Source organism: Alosa alosa, chromosome 19 (genome assembly GCF_017589495.1).
Source record: "Alosa alosa isolate M-15738 ecotype Scorff River chromosome 19, AALO_Geno_1.1, whole genome shotgun sequence".
NCBI classification, from domain to species: domain Eukaryota; kingdom Metazoa; phylum Chordata; class Actinopteri; order Clupeiformes; family Clupeidae; genus Alosa; species Alosa alosa.
The window spans coordinates 15,935,365-15,952,864 of NC_063207.1; the positions used below are offsets into that span (position 1 = coordinate 15,935,365).

General features: G+C 47.3%; 1 protein-coding gene across 2 annotated transcripts in view; it reads right to left on the minus strand.

Annotated features, from left to right (window-relative positions):
• The window catches only part of LOC125284228 (MAM domain-containing glycosylphosphatidylinositol anchor protein 1), a 186,230-nt gene that overhangs the window by 126,098 nt on the left and 42,632 nt on the right, over positions 1-17,500 (minus strand). For both annotated transcript variants that reach the window (XM_048228099.1, XM_048228100.1), the window contains 2 exons: positions 16,971-17,110; positions 2,290-2,464 (listed from right to left, as the gene is read on the minus strand). In XM_048228099.1, coding sequence (XP_048084056.1) covers positions 2,290-2,464; positions 16,971-17,110 — 315 coding nt within the window. The remainder of the gene's footprint in view (positions 1-2,289; positions 2,465-16,970; positions 17,111-17,500) is intronic.

The following is a 17,500-nucleotide window of genomic DNA, read 5'->3' on the forward strand; positions in this document are numbered from 1 at the left end:
GGGGAGACTAACACAATCAGCAAAAGGGTGGTGGTGGTGTGTATGTGTGGGTGTGTGTGTAGTCCACACGTACCTCATCCCCAACCCCAATCCCACCTTCCCACTTCCCTAATGCTGTCGAAAAAGTGGGGCGACATCGAACTTGGAATGGGATTAGTGGATGGAAATCCATGCAAGCGGGGTTTCTGCTGGACTCTCGGAAATCAAATGGGAAATCAGCAATGAACTCACTAGGGCTACCACATCTACATGTTCACAGATGAAAGTATGCATCAGTCAAGGGGAGCTAACCCGTCAAGATGCTGGAGGAAAACGCATTCTGAATTCATCAATTTGTTCTATCAAATGCAACCAGTCCACAAAAAAAATCTATTCTATCAAAGTAGGAAGTCTATCAAATTGGAGCAAGATGGATGCCATGCCAGTCTATGAAATCAGGGGGGGAAGATGAATTATCTAAATAACCTGGGTGATTAGCGTGACTGATTCCTGATGGTTGACAAATGGCTTTCTCCTGAGGGGGATCTCATTGTGGCTCTGTCAGTGTATGCAATTTCACCTCCCTGCCTTCAACACGTATGGGCAAAGCTGCAACTGCTGCGACTGCTGCTGCTGCTGCTGCTGGCCCTGAGCGCCGAGTCTGAGAGCTCGATTGATGCCAGCGCCGCTGCTTTAACGAGACGTTATGGATCTGAGAGAGAGCGAGAGAGAGAGAGAGAGAGAGAGAGAGAGAGAGACACAGAGAGAGAGAGAGAGAGAGAGAGAGAGAGAGAGAGAGAGAGAGAGAGAGAGAGAGAGAGAGAGAGAGAGAGAGAGGAGAGAGAGAGAGTGGGCCGATCGCGTTCGCCCGCCAACGACAGATGTTCCTGCTCTAATGAATCTGTATCAGTTGTCAGTCATGGCTGCTAAACACAACAAACAAAACACCAGGTAGCTTTCCTCACAGAAGAAACTCTCTCACTCTCGCTCTCTCAGCTGCCTGTTTGAGCACCCATCCCCTTCCCCCATAACTACCTGCTGCTCCCCTCCCTTCACGCGGTAAAATCTCAACTGGACGAGTGGATGTGAGTCTGTGTGTGTGTGTGTGTGTGTGTGTGTGTGTGTGTGTGTTTGTGAGAGAGGAAAGAGAAAGAGAGCGAGAGAGAGAGTGAGAGATAGAAAGAGAGAAATGCACCATGCTCTATGTGAATTGAGCCAGAACATTGAGTGAGTGGAGTGTGGAGGGAAGACGTGTGACTGAACAGTGACTGCGTTTCAGACAATGAACCAAATCACTGAGGCTCTCTCCTCCTCAGCTCACCTATACAAAAGAAGCTACTCTTAAACGGAACCAAAAATCTCCATTATACTGCATATGGCACTGTAACAAAAGTGCAACTTCTTAAAAGTTGAGCAAAAATATAAAAAGCCTGCCTTTTTCTATGGGGACTCAGCTAGCAGCTAGTGTGAGAGTCGTGTGACTGTATTGGTTGAAAATAAAGGAATGGGGCAAATGAGGTAAGAATGACAAATGAAGTTAGAAGAGGGTAAATGGGGGAATGTTTAGTAAAGGTTAGTACGGTTAGTGAGTCTATGTAGATTAAGTGTGCAGGTCTGGGGTAGGGGTCAGATAGGATAGAACAGGGATATGGTCACTGTTGGGTGTTTCTGGTATGGCAGATGAGGAGGAGGGGGGTATATAGGTGAGGAGTGGAGGAGGGGGGTAGGGAGGAGAGAGGTGGTGCTCAAGTCCAGAGAGGGGTGTCCAGGAGGGGGTAGGGAGGAGAGAGGTGGTGCTCAAGTCCAGAGAGGGGTGTCCGGGGCTGGGCTGGTGCCTCTGGCCTGACCCCTGGCTCAGTGGGACAGTGGGACGACAGCGGGGGGCGACTATGCTAGAGGGGGGGTTTCTACCCCTCCCCCCACACACCTGGGCTGACATGCTTATGGATGATCTTCCCACTTCACACAGCCAAACTCTCCAGGAGTATCCCTACCCACAAATATCCACCCTGGAAAATTCTAGAAAGTCATTTAGTTTTACAAACTTTTGTAATTTCAATTAACCAACTGATCTAAACATACGACTCAATACTCAGACATTGAACAAATAGTTCATATGTAAAATAACTATGTACTCTTTCCATACCTAATGCTTACAGCAAATAGGCAGTGTACTGTAAACTCTAGGGATACTCCTGGAGAGGTCATTCCTTATTTTTCCTACGTTTTCCCCCATGTCCTCATCCCATGGTTCTCTACTGGGTTGGAAGGCAAGTGGGAAGTGGGTGGATCACTGCCCCTATCACTTACACTGCACGTCTACACGGATGGACTTGATGGCAGCCACCCCGATGCCATTCTCTGCCTTGCAGTAGTAGCGGCCGCCCTGTACGCGCGTGATGCCTACGATGCGTAGCGTCTCATTGAAGATGGACGTCTCCTGGAACTTGTCCGAGGCACTTCCAGCCGTCTTGGTCCATCGCACCTGAGGGTGAGGAAGAGATGGACATTAGATAGATAGATAGATAGATAGATAGATAGATAGATAGATAGATAGATAGATATACGTTATTGATCCCTAGGGGAAATTCAAGAAATTATTAGAAATTAATCATTAGTGTTATTGTTAGAGTGCAGCTCTTAGAGCTAAGAGCAGACGTCTCAATTGGCAGCCACACTCATATAACATTTATAATGCTTTATACATAGATTTCAGTGCAAAACATGAAATCTAAGAGCCTGTGGCAAGGCAGTATTGTGAAAAATACGGATATAAATATTCTTAAATGGAAAAAGTTAAAGACTAAGTATAAAGCGTATGAAACATGCCATGAAATGTTAGGCTGCCATGAAACATTCAGGCATGACTTCTGCTGGCTGATACATAATGCACCGGAATATGAAAAGTAAAAGTCTTTGGAGATCACTTAAGTTTCGGCTTTTATACCTGCCCTTTAGTTGGGCCTCTTAACCTCTCAACTGCCCAGTCTCACACAGGTGAGACTGAAACTCTTTACTCTGACCAAATCAATGATCATAAATCAACCATTTGCCAAAGTCCTGGACACAGAGACTAGCATTACAGAGAAGACCAGCAGTCGTCCGCGATTGCCAAAGTCATCTGTGTGTGTGAGCGGGAGGTAAGACACACACGTTTATCTCCAGGGGTCACCCCTGCCAGAGGCATCGGCTCAGTGAGCGAGCGACACGCCCGGCTTGGCTCGAGTTACACGGCGAGAAGTTTAGGATGCGCACGGCGACGGATTAGCGAATTAGCCAAACCTGAGTTGATGCGTCTCCCTGTTTATTCAGCTGTGTTTGCTCGAGGATTTGGGAGACAGCTGCCTAACATTGATCCGATAGGGAAGGTGAGACGCTAATCGCTGCATGTCAATGGCTACTGACTCCACTCCATAAAGGCACTATCAGCCGAATCAACAAACAGCAGCGTGTGTGTGTGTAGTCGACAGGGATGACTTACAGAAGGAATATGCTGGTGCGAGTGTGTCTGTGTTTGTGTGTGTGTATGTCTGTGTCTACTCTATGCCTATAGTCTCTGATCAGAACCTCCCAATATGGTTTAATTTCAATCTAAACCAGCCATGAGTTCCACTGATATCATGCATGTTTGCTTTCTTTCATCCAGCACTTGTAATGCCCCATTTAACCCATTTACTCTTAAAATTCCTGCTAAAAATGCATATAGAATCCTATGGCATTCTAGACTAAATAACCTTATTTCCTGAGGGTTTTCTGAAAAAATACAAAAATTGTCAACATCTACCAACATTTAATATCTAAGCCTCTGTAGCACCTAGAAACATGAAATAAAAAGCATGCTGCGCTACGTAGCAACCAGTGGGAGATAGAATGTTGCGTCGTGCAGCATCCGGCGCGAATGGGTTAACAAGCTTGAATTCAAATGTGCTTGAAATTCCCATTCACTAATCACACATTCTGTCTGACTGACAGAAATACAGTGGTTTACTTCTCATTTCAATCACAGTAAATGATTCACCAAATAAAACACATGCTAGCTCGTGTAGTAATAGATGTGTTACAAATGCTTTATAAAGCCCTTATATGGGCAGCTGCTTCCATGTATTCATAGTTTAGAGGCAATTTAAAGTTGTATCAGCGATGGCGGGGTAACGTCACTTCTGTTGATGTTCAAACAAAACAGAGTGCAATTGTGCAATTGAAACTTCCTCCCGTGCAATTGAAACTCTCCTGAACGCGCATCTCGTCGGTTATTGGTTGGAACACTTTATTTTGCCTTTGAGTGGTTGCTAACACTTGTTCGAAGCAAATGTTTTTGTGTGCAGATCTCAGAGCCTAGGCTGCCTACAGAGATGCGTTTTTTTGATGGCCTGCTTATGGGGTGGGCAGCTAGCGGATCGTTAGGAAAGATTAGATAAATGTGATAATTTATGTTTGGGCCTTTTTTGGGCCTGCAATCACTGATACAACCGTTAACAGATGGGCAGAATGCCAATTCTCATGGCATTATGGATAGTAAACAAAGTTGTATATATTCATATCTTATATTTTATTACATTTTTGCTCAGAATTGAATTCTCAGCCAGTGGTATGCCCACGACACCCACGACTCCCACGACAACGAGCAAGGCTACAGCAAGGCCCAGCAGCCAAAACTACAGAGTATTTTATTTGCTCTCTCTATATGCACAGCAAGAAGGAAAAACAAGATTAATATGCTGCGAAATGGCAAAGGCAGAAAAGGAGTAGAGAGAGGGTGTGTGAGAGACACAGAGAGAGAGAGAGAGAGAGAGAGAGAGAGAGAGTGTGAGAGACACAGAGAGAGAGAGAGAGAGAGAGAAAGAGAGAGAGAGAGAGAACAAGAGAGAGAGAGAGAAAGCAAACAAATGAAAGCCTTCACTGTCTGGCGAGAGCGGCAGCTCCGTATCAACCCATCATGTCTCGGTCCCTTTATCTGTTTCTGTGTGAAGATTATTCCCACCGATGTCTGCAGACGAACCTCTCACACTCTTTCTTCCACTCCTTCCGTCTCTTTTTTTTTGCTCTGTTCATCCCTCTCTTTCTCACTCGACTAGCTCTCATTCTCTCTCTCCATTTTCACTCTTTTTTTTCTTGTGCTCACACTTCATTCACACTCACAGGGAAGAAAGCGAGCAAGCTCCAACTGGCCTCATCAGAATTTTGGGTTCTGATCTCCCTGTCACATCCGCACGGAATGACTGCTTCGCAGAGAGGGGAACAAACCACAAAGTGTGTGTGTGTGTGTGCGTGTGTGTGTGTGTGTGTGTGTGTGAGAGAGAGTATGTTTGTGTGTGTGTGAGAGAGAGAGAGTGTGTGAGTGTATGTGTGTGTGTTTGTGTGTTTGTGTGTGTGTGTGTGAGAGAGAGAGAGAGTGTGTGTTTGTGTGTGTGTGTGTGAGAGAGAGAGAGAGAGAGAGAGTGTGAGTGTGTTTGTGTGTGAGAGAGTGAGAGAGAGAGAGTGTGTGAGTGTGTTTGTGTGAGAGAGAGAGAGTGTGTGAGAGAGTGAGAGAGAGAGAGAGTGTGTGAGTGTGTTTGTGTGAGAGAGAGAGAGAGTGTGTGTTTGTGAGAGAGAGAGAGAGAGAGAGAGAGAGTGTGTGTGTGTGTGTGTGTGTGTGTGTGTGTGTGTGTAGAGTGGCGTGGTGGAGAGAGGAGGTAGGGGAGAAACAGAGACGTGCATTTCGCGCTACCGCTTTCATCGCTCCAACAATAAAGCCCGAGCGCCCCACAAAAGCAACACCAGCACCCCGAGAGACGCTGTGCAAAGGGCTCAGACAATTTGCATTCAACAGGCGCCGTCTTGTGATGGAGCCGCTGGCCGCCGGAGAATTTCCTCCTCCTCCTCCTCCTCCTCCTCCACCTCTCCCTCCTCCTCCTCTTCCTCCTCCTCCTCCGATTCAACATCCCCCACTGCACGGCTAATACAATGAAGGTAATTTAACATATTGGGACACACAGCATGTTGTCTTGTTTGCTTGTTCTATTACAACATAAAAAAAAAACTGCGTGTAACAACACTGTCAGACTCCAATCTTAAATAGGACCCTACAGCAAAGCTGTTGTGCCAGCGATCACACTATAAAAAAAAAGCTTAAAAGACGCTTGATGGGAAAATATAATGTGTTATTACCACACTAATTACAGCAAATTTATTCCCTGGAAGGGAATTGCTGGAGGAAAACAATATTCCTTAGCGCCAGCTACATTATCTAGCAGAGCCGCCACCGCCACCACCACCCCCTGCTGTTGTGTGCCATATACTAACACTATCAGAGCTGCCAAAATTACCTCCTAGCTAAGGATGGTATCGCTTTAAGCGTATTGAGCTGATGGAAGCGAGTACTCATTATCTTTATCAGTTATGGAACATTGCCATCTCAGGTATAGGCAGAGGACAACTGTGGAGCGAAAAACAAGACCAAGTTTCACTGCACATGCAGAGAGAGAAAGAGAGACAGAGTGAGCAAGAGAGAGAGAGAGAGAGAGAGAGAATGAACGTTGCAAAGAGAGAGAGAGAGAGATCCCCCCCACACACACACACACAAATTCACTGCTATTGTTCTTGTACAAGACGGAAAACAATGGTGGTGAAACAATGAAGAAAGAGGTGGGAAAGGTGAGTGATGACCCGTGTCAGGGCTAAGGCCTTAACAAGCTGCAGGGCCAGGCCGCATGTGTGCCGAGCTTTTAGTGTCTCTGTCCATCACGTTTGCCAGGGCTTTCAATCACCGCGCTGTTTTCCTGACCTCCACAAGCGCTCCTGGAGCAAACAGGGAGGGTCCCAGTCCCGCTGCCCATCCTTCTCAGCTGTCCGAGCTGCAGACCTCTGGACGGCACGCGTGTGGGAGGGCAGGAGAGCAGGAGCGTGAAGTCGCGGCCCACTGGACTTTGTGCAGGAAAAGAGACACCGGTGTCCCTGACAAAGTCCCTGACAGAAAATAGCTCATAGACCATCTCTGCCTGCCTATCTGTCTGTCTGTCTGTCTTTTTGCCTGTCTTTCTTTCTCTCTCTTTCTTTCTCGGTCTTTGCCTCCCTCACTTCCATGTTTTCCTGGTTTCCCTCTCTCTTCTTGCATGTCTTTCCACTCCTATCTAGGTTTATTTCTCTCTCTCTTTCTCCCTTTCTCTCCCTCCCTCTCTTTGTCTCTCTCTATCTATCTGCCACCCTCCCTCTCTCCCTCTCTCCCCTTAGCCCAGGCCACCGCTGGGGGAGACTCGGCCTGTGTAGCGGTGACATGGAGCGATAAGTCACTGTCACCGCGCTCCACTACTGAGGAGCAGTGCCATGCAGGGGGGGCTGGCTGAGCTGAGCTGGGGAGGGTAGCCTGGGTTGGCTGGAGCAAAGTGACTGACGTGCCAGCACATTCCCAGGGCACAGATCTAAGACCCCGCCACCCCCCACCCCCACCCTTCCCCCCACTACCACGCTGCCAGGCGGCTGGGTGGAGGAGGAGAGAGGAAACGTGTCCTGACACATGGTGTGCAAGGCCTTTCACGAGAAGCTGCCCTCACTGACAGATGATTTTCTCTCTCTCTCACACACACACACACACACACACACACACAGGGGCACACACAAAGGCACACACATGCACCCACACACACAGAAGGTCACACACGAAACGGAGACAAGTGGCAGTATGAATGGAAGATTCACAAAAAGAAATGACAGGCCTCCTTCAACAGTCATATGAGTAATCAACACCAACTCATGGGAAAGTGTGAACACACACACACACACAACACGCACACACACACAGACACTTGCACACACAAACAAACACACAAATTCTCTATCTCTCTCTCTCTCTCTCTCAAATGATGATGTGAATGGGAAAAAATGCCAAACTATCGCAGATGACCACCTGAACTATTCTGCCTTGCCTGGCGGCCATGGGGGACCGCTTTAAATAGATGACACCACATTGCCATAGGCGCACGTTTTAGGTCAGGCAGCAGGTACAGATGCTTATAGAGTCAAGGGCATACGGACGCGTTCTCCATGTCAGCGAATCAGCACAGACCTCACAGGGGGGTTTGGGGACTCCAAACAAAGCAAAGTAAACAAAAAAGTGTGTGTGTGTGTGTGTGTGTGTGTGTGTGTGTGTGTGTGTGTGTGTGTGTGTGTGTGTGTTTACAAACACTGATGCAGGGCTGCAGGCCTGAGAGACTATGTGGGGAACAATTTGTTCCTGTCACAATTTCTTCAAACAAGGGCCAGTGGTAGGAAAAAAAGAGTTTGTGTGTGTGTGTGTAAGTGTGTTTGTAATGTGTACAAGGTATGTGTATGCATGTGAGACAGACAAATAAATAAATAAATAAATAAATAAATAAATAAATAAATAAATAAATAAGAACACAAGTGGGTATGAAAGTCAGGAAGGAAAAGGGGAAGAGCAGAAGAAGATGGGGATTGCCTGGTTAAAGTGACTAATTTCCCCTTAAGTGACAATGTTAAGAGTAACACCACTAACATCATCAGGACCCACTTAAAACACCTTGTGTTCTTGAGGCAATCAAAGGGCTGCAACACTAACACTAACCTGCAGACATGTTCAGGAGAAGCCAGAGTCGTCTGTCTGCTCCGTTTAAGCCCATGAAGGAGCCGGAGCTGAATGGAGTTAGAGACCTAATCCCCTTATCAACCGCCACTACTTAGGAGCCAGTAATTGGCAGTGGGACAGCCTCCCACATGTAGCAGAGGGATGGACCAAAGAGGTGCAGATGTGGATGTGTCTTTGTGCATATATATTGTGTGTGTGTGTGTGTGTGTCTGTGTGTGTACGTGTCCGTGTGTGTGTGTGTGTGTGTGTCTGTGTGTGCGTGTCCGTGTGTGTGTGTGTGCGTATGTGTCGTGTGTGTGTGTGTGTGTGTGTGTGTGTGTGTGTGCGTACGTGTCCGTGTGTGTGTGCGTATGTGTCCGTGTGTGTGTGTGTGTGTGTGTGTCTGTGTGTGTATGCGTGTCCGTGTGTGTGTGTGTGCGTATGTGTCCGTGTGTGTGTGTGTGTGTCTGTGTGTGTGCGTGTCCGTGTGTGTGTGTGTGCGTATGTGTCCGTGTGTGTGTGTGTGTGTGTGTGTGTGTGTGTGTGTGTGTGTACGTCCTGTGTGTGTGTGCGTGTGTGTCCGTGTGTGTGTGTGTGTGTGCCTGTGTGTGTGTGTGTTTTCAAAAAAGCAGTGACAGAGGCTCAGAGGCATGACTCAATGCCAGAACCTGGCTGTAGGACTCCACCGAAGGGCCACACACGCAAAAACAAACCAGAAAGAACTTCATCAGAAAAAAAGGACTGAGAAATCACAGCAATAAGCTTAAAATAAGCCATTAAACCATTTTCATGATCCATCTCCAGGCAAAAGACAAATCTGTCAAAAGATTAGAGCTGGGAAGACAAGCATTAAGCAATAACTGTCTCTTTGTGGTGCTTCAGCTGAATTGGCTTCATTCAGAGGCAGGCTAATTTGTAATGGCAGTTATAGGATGGGAGGACAGAGAAGGATGAAGGCGGAGAGAGAGAAAAGATGATACAGAGGGAGGGGTGGAGGAAGGGAGGGACGGTAAGGAACCTCTGACAGGAGATTGAGATCTAATATGTTTGAGGTTCGTCAGGGGCTGGATTGAGGTGGGGGGGGTTGTCATGGTAGAGATGCTGAACTGGTGTCATTTTTTTCCGCTGTCTCATCATGATTCCTCTATTCCCCTATCGGTGGTAATCTGAGGCGCAGAGCAGCGCCAGCTTTTAACTGAGTAAGGACTCTGTTCGTGGCCCTGACTAAATGTGTTTTTGATCGGTTGAAAGTGGAGGTTATATTTTTTGCCATTAGGGGAAGAAAGTGAAACGGCGTGCGACTATCAGCCGGTGCCTTGGGTTTTGTGGTGCCACATGACGCCTCATGTGACACCACAAAGAGTTATCAGTGTCTGAGCCTGGATCCAGACACCCCATAATTATCTCGCACAAACAAATGAGAAAGGAATTTATTAAGCATGACTGATGGAAGCAACAGACAACAGATAGCAAAAGATTACATCATTATATCATGATTGCTTGCACTTCAATTATGCTTTTTTTTCTAAAGATCACACTCCGGATTACACAGTCAAATCAATCAACTTCATTCTGAAGGGATAGTCATTTACCACAGGCAAAATGCCAGTCTCCTTAAACAGCGTGCATAAATATGCTGCTTATTAACATCCCATTATTGGTGAGGGATGGAGAGGTTAGTCAGCAGAGAAGTTGTCTGAAACACAGGGTACTGCATCTGCTCTGCTCTGCAGAATGGTAGGGTGAAGGTTACAACATGGTTAGGGTCAAACGTGTGCCCCACCCCAATACAAAACAGTCACATACAATTACCATCACTATACTTGTACACTAAAATACCACAATCTCTTTTCCTAACTTCCTCTTTCAGTCACTTGCCTTTTTCCTTTCCTCACCCCTCCAAGTCTCACTTTGTCCCTGTATATGACACTTGTCCACTACAAATACAGGGGAAAACATTTGGCTCGGTCCACATGCATACTAGTAGCAATACTAGAGCAGTGGAATACTACGATGCACTACTACGATAGCGCTCTCACACATTCCCCTACAGTCAGTGCCGTTACCGGAGTCTCAGTAGTGCTGAAGCCATGCTGATGAAGGGCCGTCGGCCATCAGTGTGTTTGTGTGTTGTAATGATGACGGGGGCCTTTTGTCGCGAGCGTGGCTGAGCTGGTGGAATTCAATCTGAAGGGGTGGGGGCTGGGGGGAGGGGGGGGGGGGTTATGTCAGAGCTGACCATCAGAGAAAGCGAGAACGCTGAGAGACCGGAATTGGAGCTGAGTACCAAGGAGACGACGTCAGGGGGGGGAAGAAAGGGGGAGAAAGAAAGAGGGGAAAGGAGCAGAGAAGGAAGGAAATGTGAAGGGAGGTGAGGAGAGTGGAGGAGTGGACATGATGGGAGAAAAAGAGGAGGAAAGAGGAGGAGAGAAGATGGAGGGAGAAGAGTAGAGAGGTGGCGACGAGAGATGAGTACAGTCATGAGGTCCTTTAGGGTTCAGTTACAGATGCCAGAAAGAGTCCTGCATCCCAGGGGCTTGTGTTTCCAGATCCTTCTACGAGATCAATGTGCTTGAGTCAAGTAAAGACCACACTGTCTTCTTTTAAGGAGGCGCACTTTCAAAGAGCATATCGCAAAAAGAAAAACTCAGTTATGCGTCAACCACATTTTTTTTTTTTTTTTTTTAAAAGCACTCTTCACCAACACCACAAACAGCACACATGTGCAGTCACCACAAATAAACAAAACAACATTCACTGAAATGAACCAAAGTTTTCCAACCAAAGGTCTTCTCTTAGTGGACCACCTGCTGTTTTGAATCACCATCATCCCCTCTACAGCGCACTAATCCAGTGTGTCACGGTTCTCTGTAAGCTGAAGTGATTTTTACGGAGCTCTTTTTAGCCCGCGACAGAAATCAGCGACGAGTGCTTATAGGATGGCATTTACTCTGCAGCGAAATCTAAAATCAGCGCGCGTAGACCCGGAGACCTTTCATACCGATACGGCAGGCCTGTAATTACACAACACGGGAGGGATTCCATAACTCTCACTATTACATGGTGAGCTCTTACAATGGTACCTCAGTAAGGGTGGGAGCAGTCAGATGGTACAATGGAGCAAAGCACTGCTGCTGTTCATCTCATGTGCCAGTTCTTTTTCTCGTTCTTGCTTTGCTTTCTGTTCTCTGGATCTTCTGTCACCAATTACGGACATTGCCGTTTCCAAATCGGAACTTGATATTTGGGTAGGGATGCTGTGTAGTGTGTAGTGTGTGTGTGTGTGTGTGTGTGTGTGTGTGTGTGTGTGGTTGCTGGTTGCACCAGTAAGAATGTGTCATTGCACAGGCAAGAAATATAATATAAGCCAATATACAATCTGTGTCAGCATTAGTCAAGGTTATCTTAGAAAGAATTCTCTCTTTCCCTCATTCTATCTATTTCTTTCTGTCTCTATTTCTCTCTCTCTCTCAAATTCAACATTCCCACTGAAACTGGGCCTGCCAGGTATGACTCTGTGGCATTACAATAATGTCAAATATTTCTTCCCCATTTCACATCTTCACCATGTGGGGTGATGCTGGACACCATGTGCGTGTGCATGTGCCTGTATGTGCATGTGCCTGTATATGTGTGATTGCGAGAAGATGCGGAAATGAACTGAGCAGTGGAGTGTATTGAGATGTAGATAGATGGATAGATAAATAGATAGATAGATCTATAGATAGATAGATAGATACTTTATTGATCCCCAAGGGGAAATTCAAGATGTGGTACACTCAGTGATGGGGAAACTCGGGAGAGACTCCGGCCCCCTCCTGTCTGGCTGAACTTTGACCTCTCTCGGTCATCTCCTGGGCCAGTGCCCCCCCCCCCTTTACAAATTTCTGTTTAGCTGGACACAGCCATCACTGGTCATTTTCTTCTTCTCCCCACAACCTCTTCGCTCTTTTACTCTCTCTCTTTCTCTCTCTCTTTCTCTCTCTCTCTCCCTCTCTCCACATGCACACATCTTTGTTCAGTTTGAGGCTGTTGGATTAGTTAGGGGTCAGACTGTGACCTTGTTTATGTGGTGATGGTGAGGAGGAGGAGGAGGAGGAGGAGGTGGTGTAGGTGTACGTGTGGGGTGGGAGTAAAGGCGATGAGCTCTCTGCCATCGGATCCTGCTCAGTTTCAAGCCCAAATCGATGAGTTACAAACTCCCCTCTCAAGGACAGAAACCCAACCCCTGTGACACCAGCACAGTCGGCTGCTGCTGCTGCACCCCAACCCCCTCCTCCTCCTCCTCCTCCTCCTCCTCCTCCTCCCCACCCCAAACCGCAGTACCCCCACCCCCTCTCTCTCCACAAACCTCTCTATTTTCCTCATATACTCACAGCCCCTCCACTCACAAGGTTACAGTGACCAGTCCCATGAATTAATAATGCAGGGAAAGAGAGGGTTGGGATCAGGAAGGGTAAGGGGGGAGGGGGCAGGGTAAGGGTGGAGGGGGGGGGGGTGGGGTGGGGGACTGAAGGAATCACTTTCAAGAGAGCCATTTAGCCTCCTATTGTGTTACTGAAGGCTCTGTGTTGGGTGCATTGAGTGGCTACAGGAGACGCGCTACAGGGCGGAGAGGATCGGGCTCAGGCTGAAAGGCTAAAAGGCTGCACCCCCCCCCCCCCCCCACCGGCTGCATTCCTCTGCAATGTTACAGAGACCTTCCACCTGATCCCGGCTCGCACTTTCTCACACTCTCACTGGTGTGTGTGTGTATGTGTGTGTGTGTGTGTGTGTGTGTGTGTGTGTGTGTGTGTGTGTGTGTGTGTGTGTGTGTGTGTGTGTGTGTTTGAGAAGAAGAACTTTCCCTTCTACTTCTTCCTCTTTTGCACACGGTGCTGTCTGCTACCCAGCAGAAATCTCAAGGTAAAGGACAAAAAGTTAGATGGCAAGATGGGCAGTGTGGAGAGGGGGCAACTTTTCTCTTACTCTTTTATTGTTTTTTTTTAACAATCTCAGTGTCTTTCTTCTTTTTTTTCTTTCAGTCTCCCTCTCTCTCTTACTCTCTCTGTCTCTCTCTCTCCCCATCCTCTCTCTCTCTCTCTCTCTCTCACCCCATTCTCTCTCTCTCTTCCCATCCTCTCTTTCTCTCTCTCTCTCTTACTCTCTCTGTCTCTCTCTCTCCCCATCCTCTCTCTCTCTCTCTCTCTCCCCCATCCTCTCTCTCTCTCTCTCTCTCTCTCCTCTCTCTCTCTCTCTCTCTCTCTCTTCCCATCCTCTCTTTCTCTCTCTCTCTCTTTCTCTCTCTCCTCTTTCAATCACCTTCCCCTGCGGTTCCTCCACGTCACTCCTCATTCCTCTCTACTCCACTGCATGAGACAGTCTGCTTGCCGAGGGAAAACAATTTGGGCTCTGCCAACACGGATGCAAGCAGCACTGCCGTCTGACAACAAATACAAATCCGAACACAAAAACAAACATATATGTCCTCTCTGTCTTGCTCTCTCTCTCTCTCTTTCTGTGAACATACACGGGAAACAGTCGGACGCGGTTGTACAGAGAAAAGAACGAAATCGGGGGGAGGGGGAAACAATTAGATTCCTATCTTCTCTCTTGTGCGGTGTACAGCGCGCGGTGCGGCCCCTTGCCTTTCTCAATCCAATCTGTGCGAGCGTGGGTAAACAATCAGCTCTGATCAAGCACGGGATAAATCCTCCATCAGAGCCGCGCGCCGCAAAGCACCCTTTCATTACGGAGACGCTCGCGCCTAAATTGGATCGTCCCAGCAGAGTGGAGGGGGTACCAGGGGGGAGGGGAGATGGGCCAGGATGCGGTAGGGGGGTGGGTGGGGGGCAAGGATCACCCACCACACAAACTCACACACACACACACTTCTATCCTATCCCGAATCACTGAGCTGGTTCAAGGCTTCATCCGATGTGACAGGTTGCTTTGTGCCGGTGTCTGTGTGCTTCTCTCTCTGTGGTGCGACGCGCCTCCTGAAGTACAACTGGATTTGCCAAATGGCTTTCAAACCGGCGACAAGTTGCATTTGGAGAGTGTGACCTGACTGCTCCACAGCCGGCCGTGTGATATCTACAGTGATGTATGCAAGAGGACTGATCAAAACAAATACACACACACACACACACACACACACACAGGGCTTGTATAATATATGCTTCACAATAGACACCACCACCTCTGGCCTGCTAGTGCTGATCTGCATGGAACATTTTGGAATTTGTAGTGATGTGAGTCTCATAATTGGAAGTTGCAATTATGCAAATGTCAGACAAATACATTATAAAAGATGTGACTCATGAACAAAATCATCAAAACATTTGTCAACTGTGATAGAGATGCAGGCATTACTGTCAGGGTGAAATTTGAAGGGTTATTCATGAGAGAAAATGAAATTAATATGTTATCAAATAACTTTATACTGACCAATTTTCACTATTTAAACTCTTCAGACAAACTTCATATGACCTACTTTGACAGTGACCAAAAGAGTCAAAAGAAAGGAGCACGTATTTGTCTCTATCACAGCCAGTTTCGTGTGTGTGTATGTGTGCGTGTGTGTGAGTGTGTGTGTGTGTTCCCATGGTGAACACAGTGCAAGCAGTCTGCCAGATCTCCATGGCGATGCTGTGTCAGACAGAGCCAAGTAGAGTACCGAGCTGAATGGAGGTCACCATAGTTTCACATCACACATGCCCACCCTCTGCAGCAGTTAAGACATATCACACACACACACACACACACACACACACACACACACACACACACACACACACAAAAAAAAAACACACACAAACACACACAGTAAATGCACTGATACAGGCATATGTATGCACAGACACACATTAGACACTGGTTTATGAGGTTAACAGAAACATTCATCACATACATACACACACACACACAAACACACACATAAATTACTACATAAATAAAAAGAACAGTGTGTGTGTGTGTGTGTGTGTGTGTGTGTGATAGAGAGTGCTAATGTAAGAGGGTGGTATGCATATTCACACCTTTTATGTGTATCAGTGTGTATCCACACCCTATGTGTATCCACACCCTGTGCGTCAGTGTTTCGTGTTTCTCCGTGTGTGTGTGTGTGTGTGTGTGTGTGTGTGTGTGTGTGTGTGTGTGTGTGTGTGATGGGCCAGGGGGTACAAGCCATGCTTAACTTATCATGATCTAATGCCAACAGACAGGCTACTCAGTGGACCTAAGCGTCAGAGGACCTCTCTCTCTCTCTCTCTCACTCACACACACACACACACACACACACACACACACACACACACACACACACACACAGACCCTGAAACCTCTATAGTTTTCCTCTGTGGCCGGCTGGCCTTGAATTTCTAATCACTTCCACACACACACACATGAACACACACACACACACACACACACCACACCACACACACACACACACACACACACCACATACACACACACACACACTCCAGCATGAAGTACACCTCTTATCTCCCTTGCCAGAGGACTGACCTTGCCCTAGCTTTCCCAGAGTGCATTCCCCTCACAGCGACCTATGACCTTGACCCAAAACCCTGGAACAGGCCACTAAGGAGCTAATACTGCCAACCAGCCACTGCCACAGGCCAAGGGCCACTAATAAGCCGGTGCATACAGAGTGCATGTACATGTGTGTATGTGTGTACATGTGTGTATGTGTGTGTGTTTGTGTGTGTTGTGTGTACCTGTGTGTGTGTGTGTGAGAGATAGAGAATAGATAGAGAGTGTGTGTGTGTGTGTGTGTGTGTGTGTGTGTGTGTGTGTGTGTGTGTGAAAGAGACAGAGAGAGATAGAGAGAAAGAGACAACCTTCTCAGGCAATCTAAGGGTTGGCTTTTAATAATGTGGACTGTAAAAGAGTGAAGCTTACTTGACTAGAAGGTCATGTTATGATCCATTATTACAGGGACATACTGTAGACTGTAATTTCCAACTTTTAATTGAGTTGAAGTTAAGAATGGGCTGACTGAGCATGGAGATGTAGGTCTATCCGGAGGAGCCTCCCCCATTCTGTGCAGCCACCCCAGGGCTGTGTCAGGGAATAGCCAGGGGCATTCAGGCACTTTCACTCTCAACTGGCATCCCTACTGAGATTAGGGCTCACCAGCTCCTCCACCAGCACACACTAGATATGACCACAAAGCATGTGCATCCAAGTATCCAAGTGTGTGTGTGTGTGTGTGTGTGTGTGTGTGTGTGTGTGTGTGTGTGTCTGCAAGTGCTTTTTTGCCCATGTGTATGTCTGTGTCTGTGTGTTTGTGCATGTGAATATGTCTGTGTGTGTGCATGTGCATATGCATATGTAGAGAGATACAGAAAGGCAAAGTCAGAAACACAGAGAGAGAGAGAGAGAGAGAGAGAGAGAGAGAGAGAGAGAGAGAGAGAGAGAGAGGTACCTGTGGTCGTGGATGACCTTTGACCAAGCACTGAAGCACCAGAGTGGCTCCCTCCCGGATGGTGTAGATCCTCTCACTGATGTTGTCCTCCTTCACCACACATGCCTGCCCTGAGTGCACTATCTGAGCATTGGCAGGGGCTACAGGACAGAGAGAGAGAGAGACAGCAGGAGAGTCAGACCGATGGAAAGCCAGTCAGTCAGACAGTGAGACAGACAGACAGATAGACAGTATGGCAAGTCAAAAAAGGTGGACTTCATGGACTCTAACGAAGACACAGAAGTGTTGAAACATTAGTCAATTGCTGTGCATTACAATAAACAAATGTAAAAGCCATCTCTTTGTGCTCCAGTGAACCTTCTCCTTTTCCAGATAGTATGGCAAATTTCATCTCGATTTCGTTAATAAGCGAAGCACCTCCAAAAAGGCATAAACTTTCCACCCATCTCGGCCACCAAACAAAATGACCTTCCTAAAAACCAAACACGGCCGACTGCCATCGTCTATTGAGCGTCACGGCAGGCCGAGGG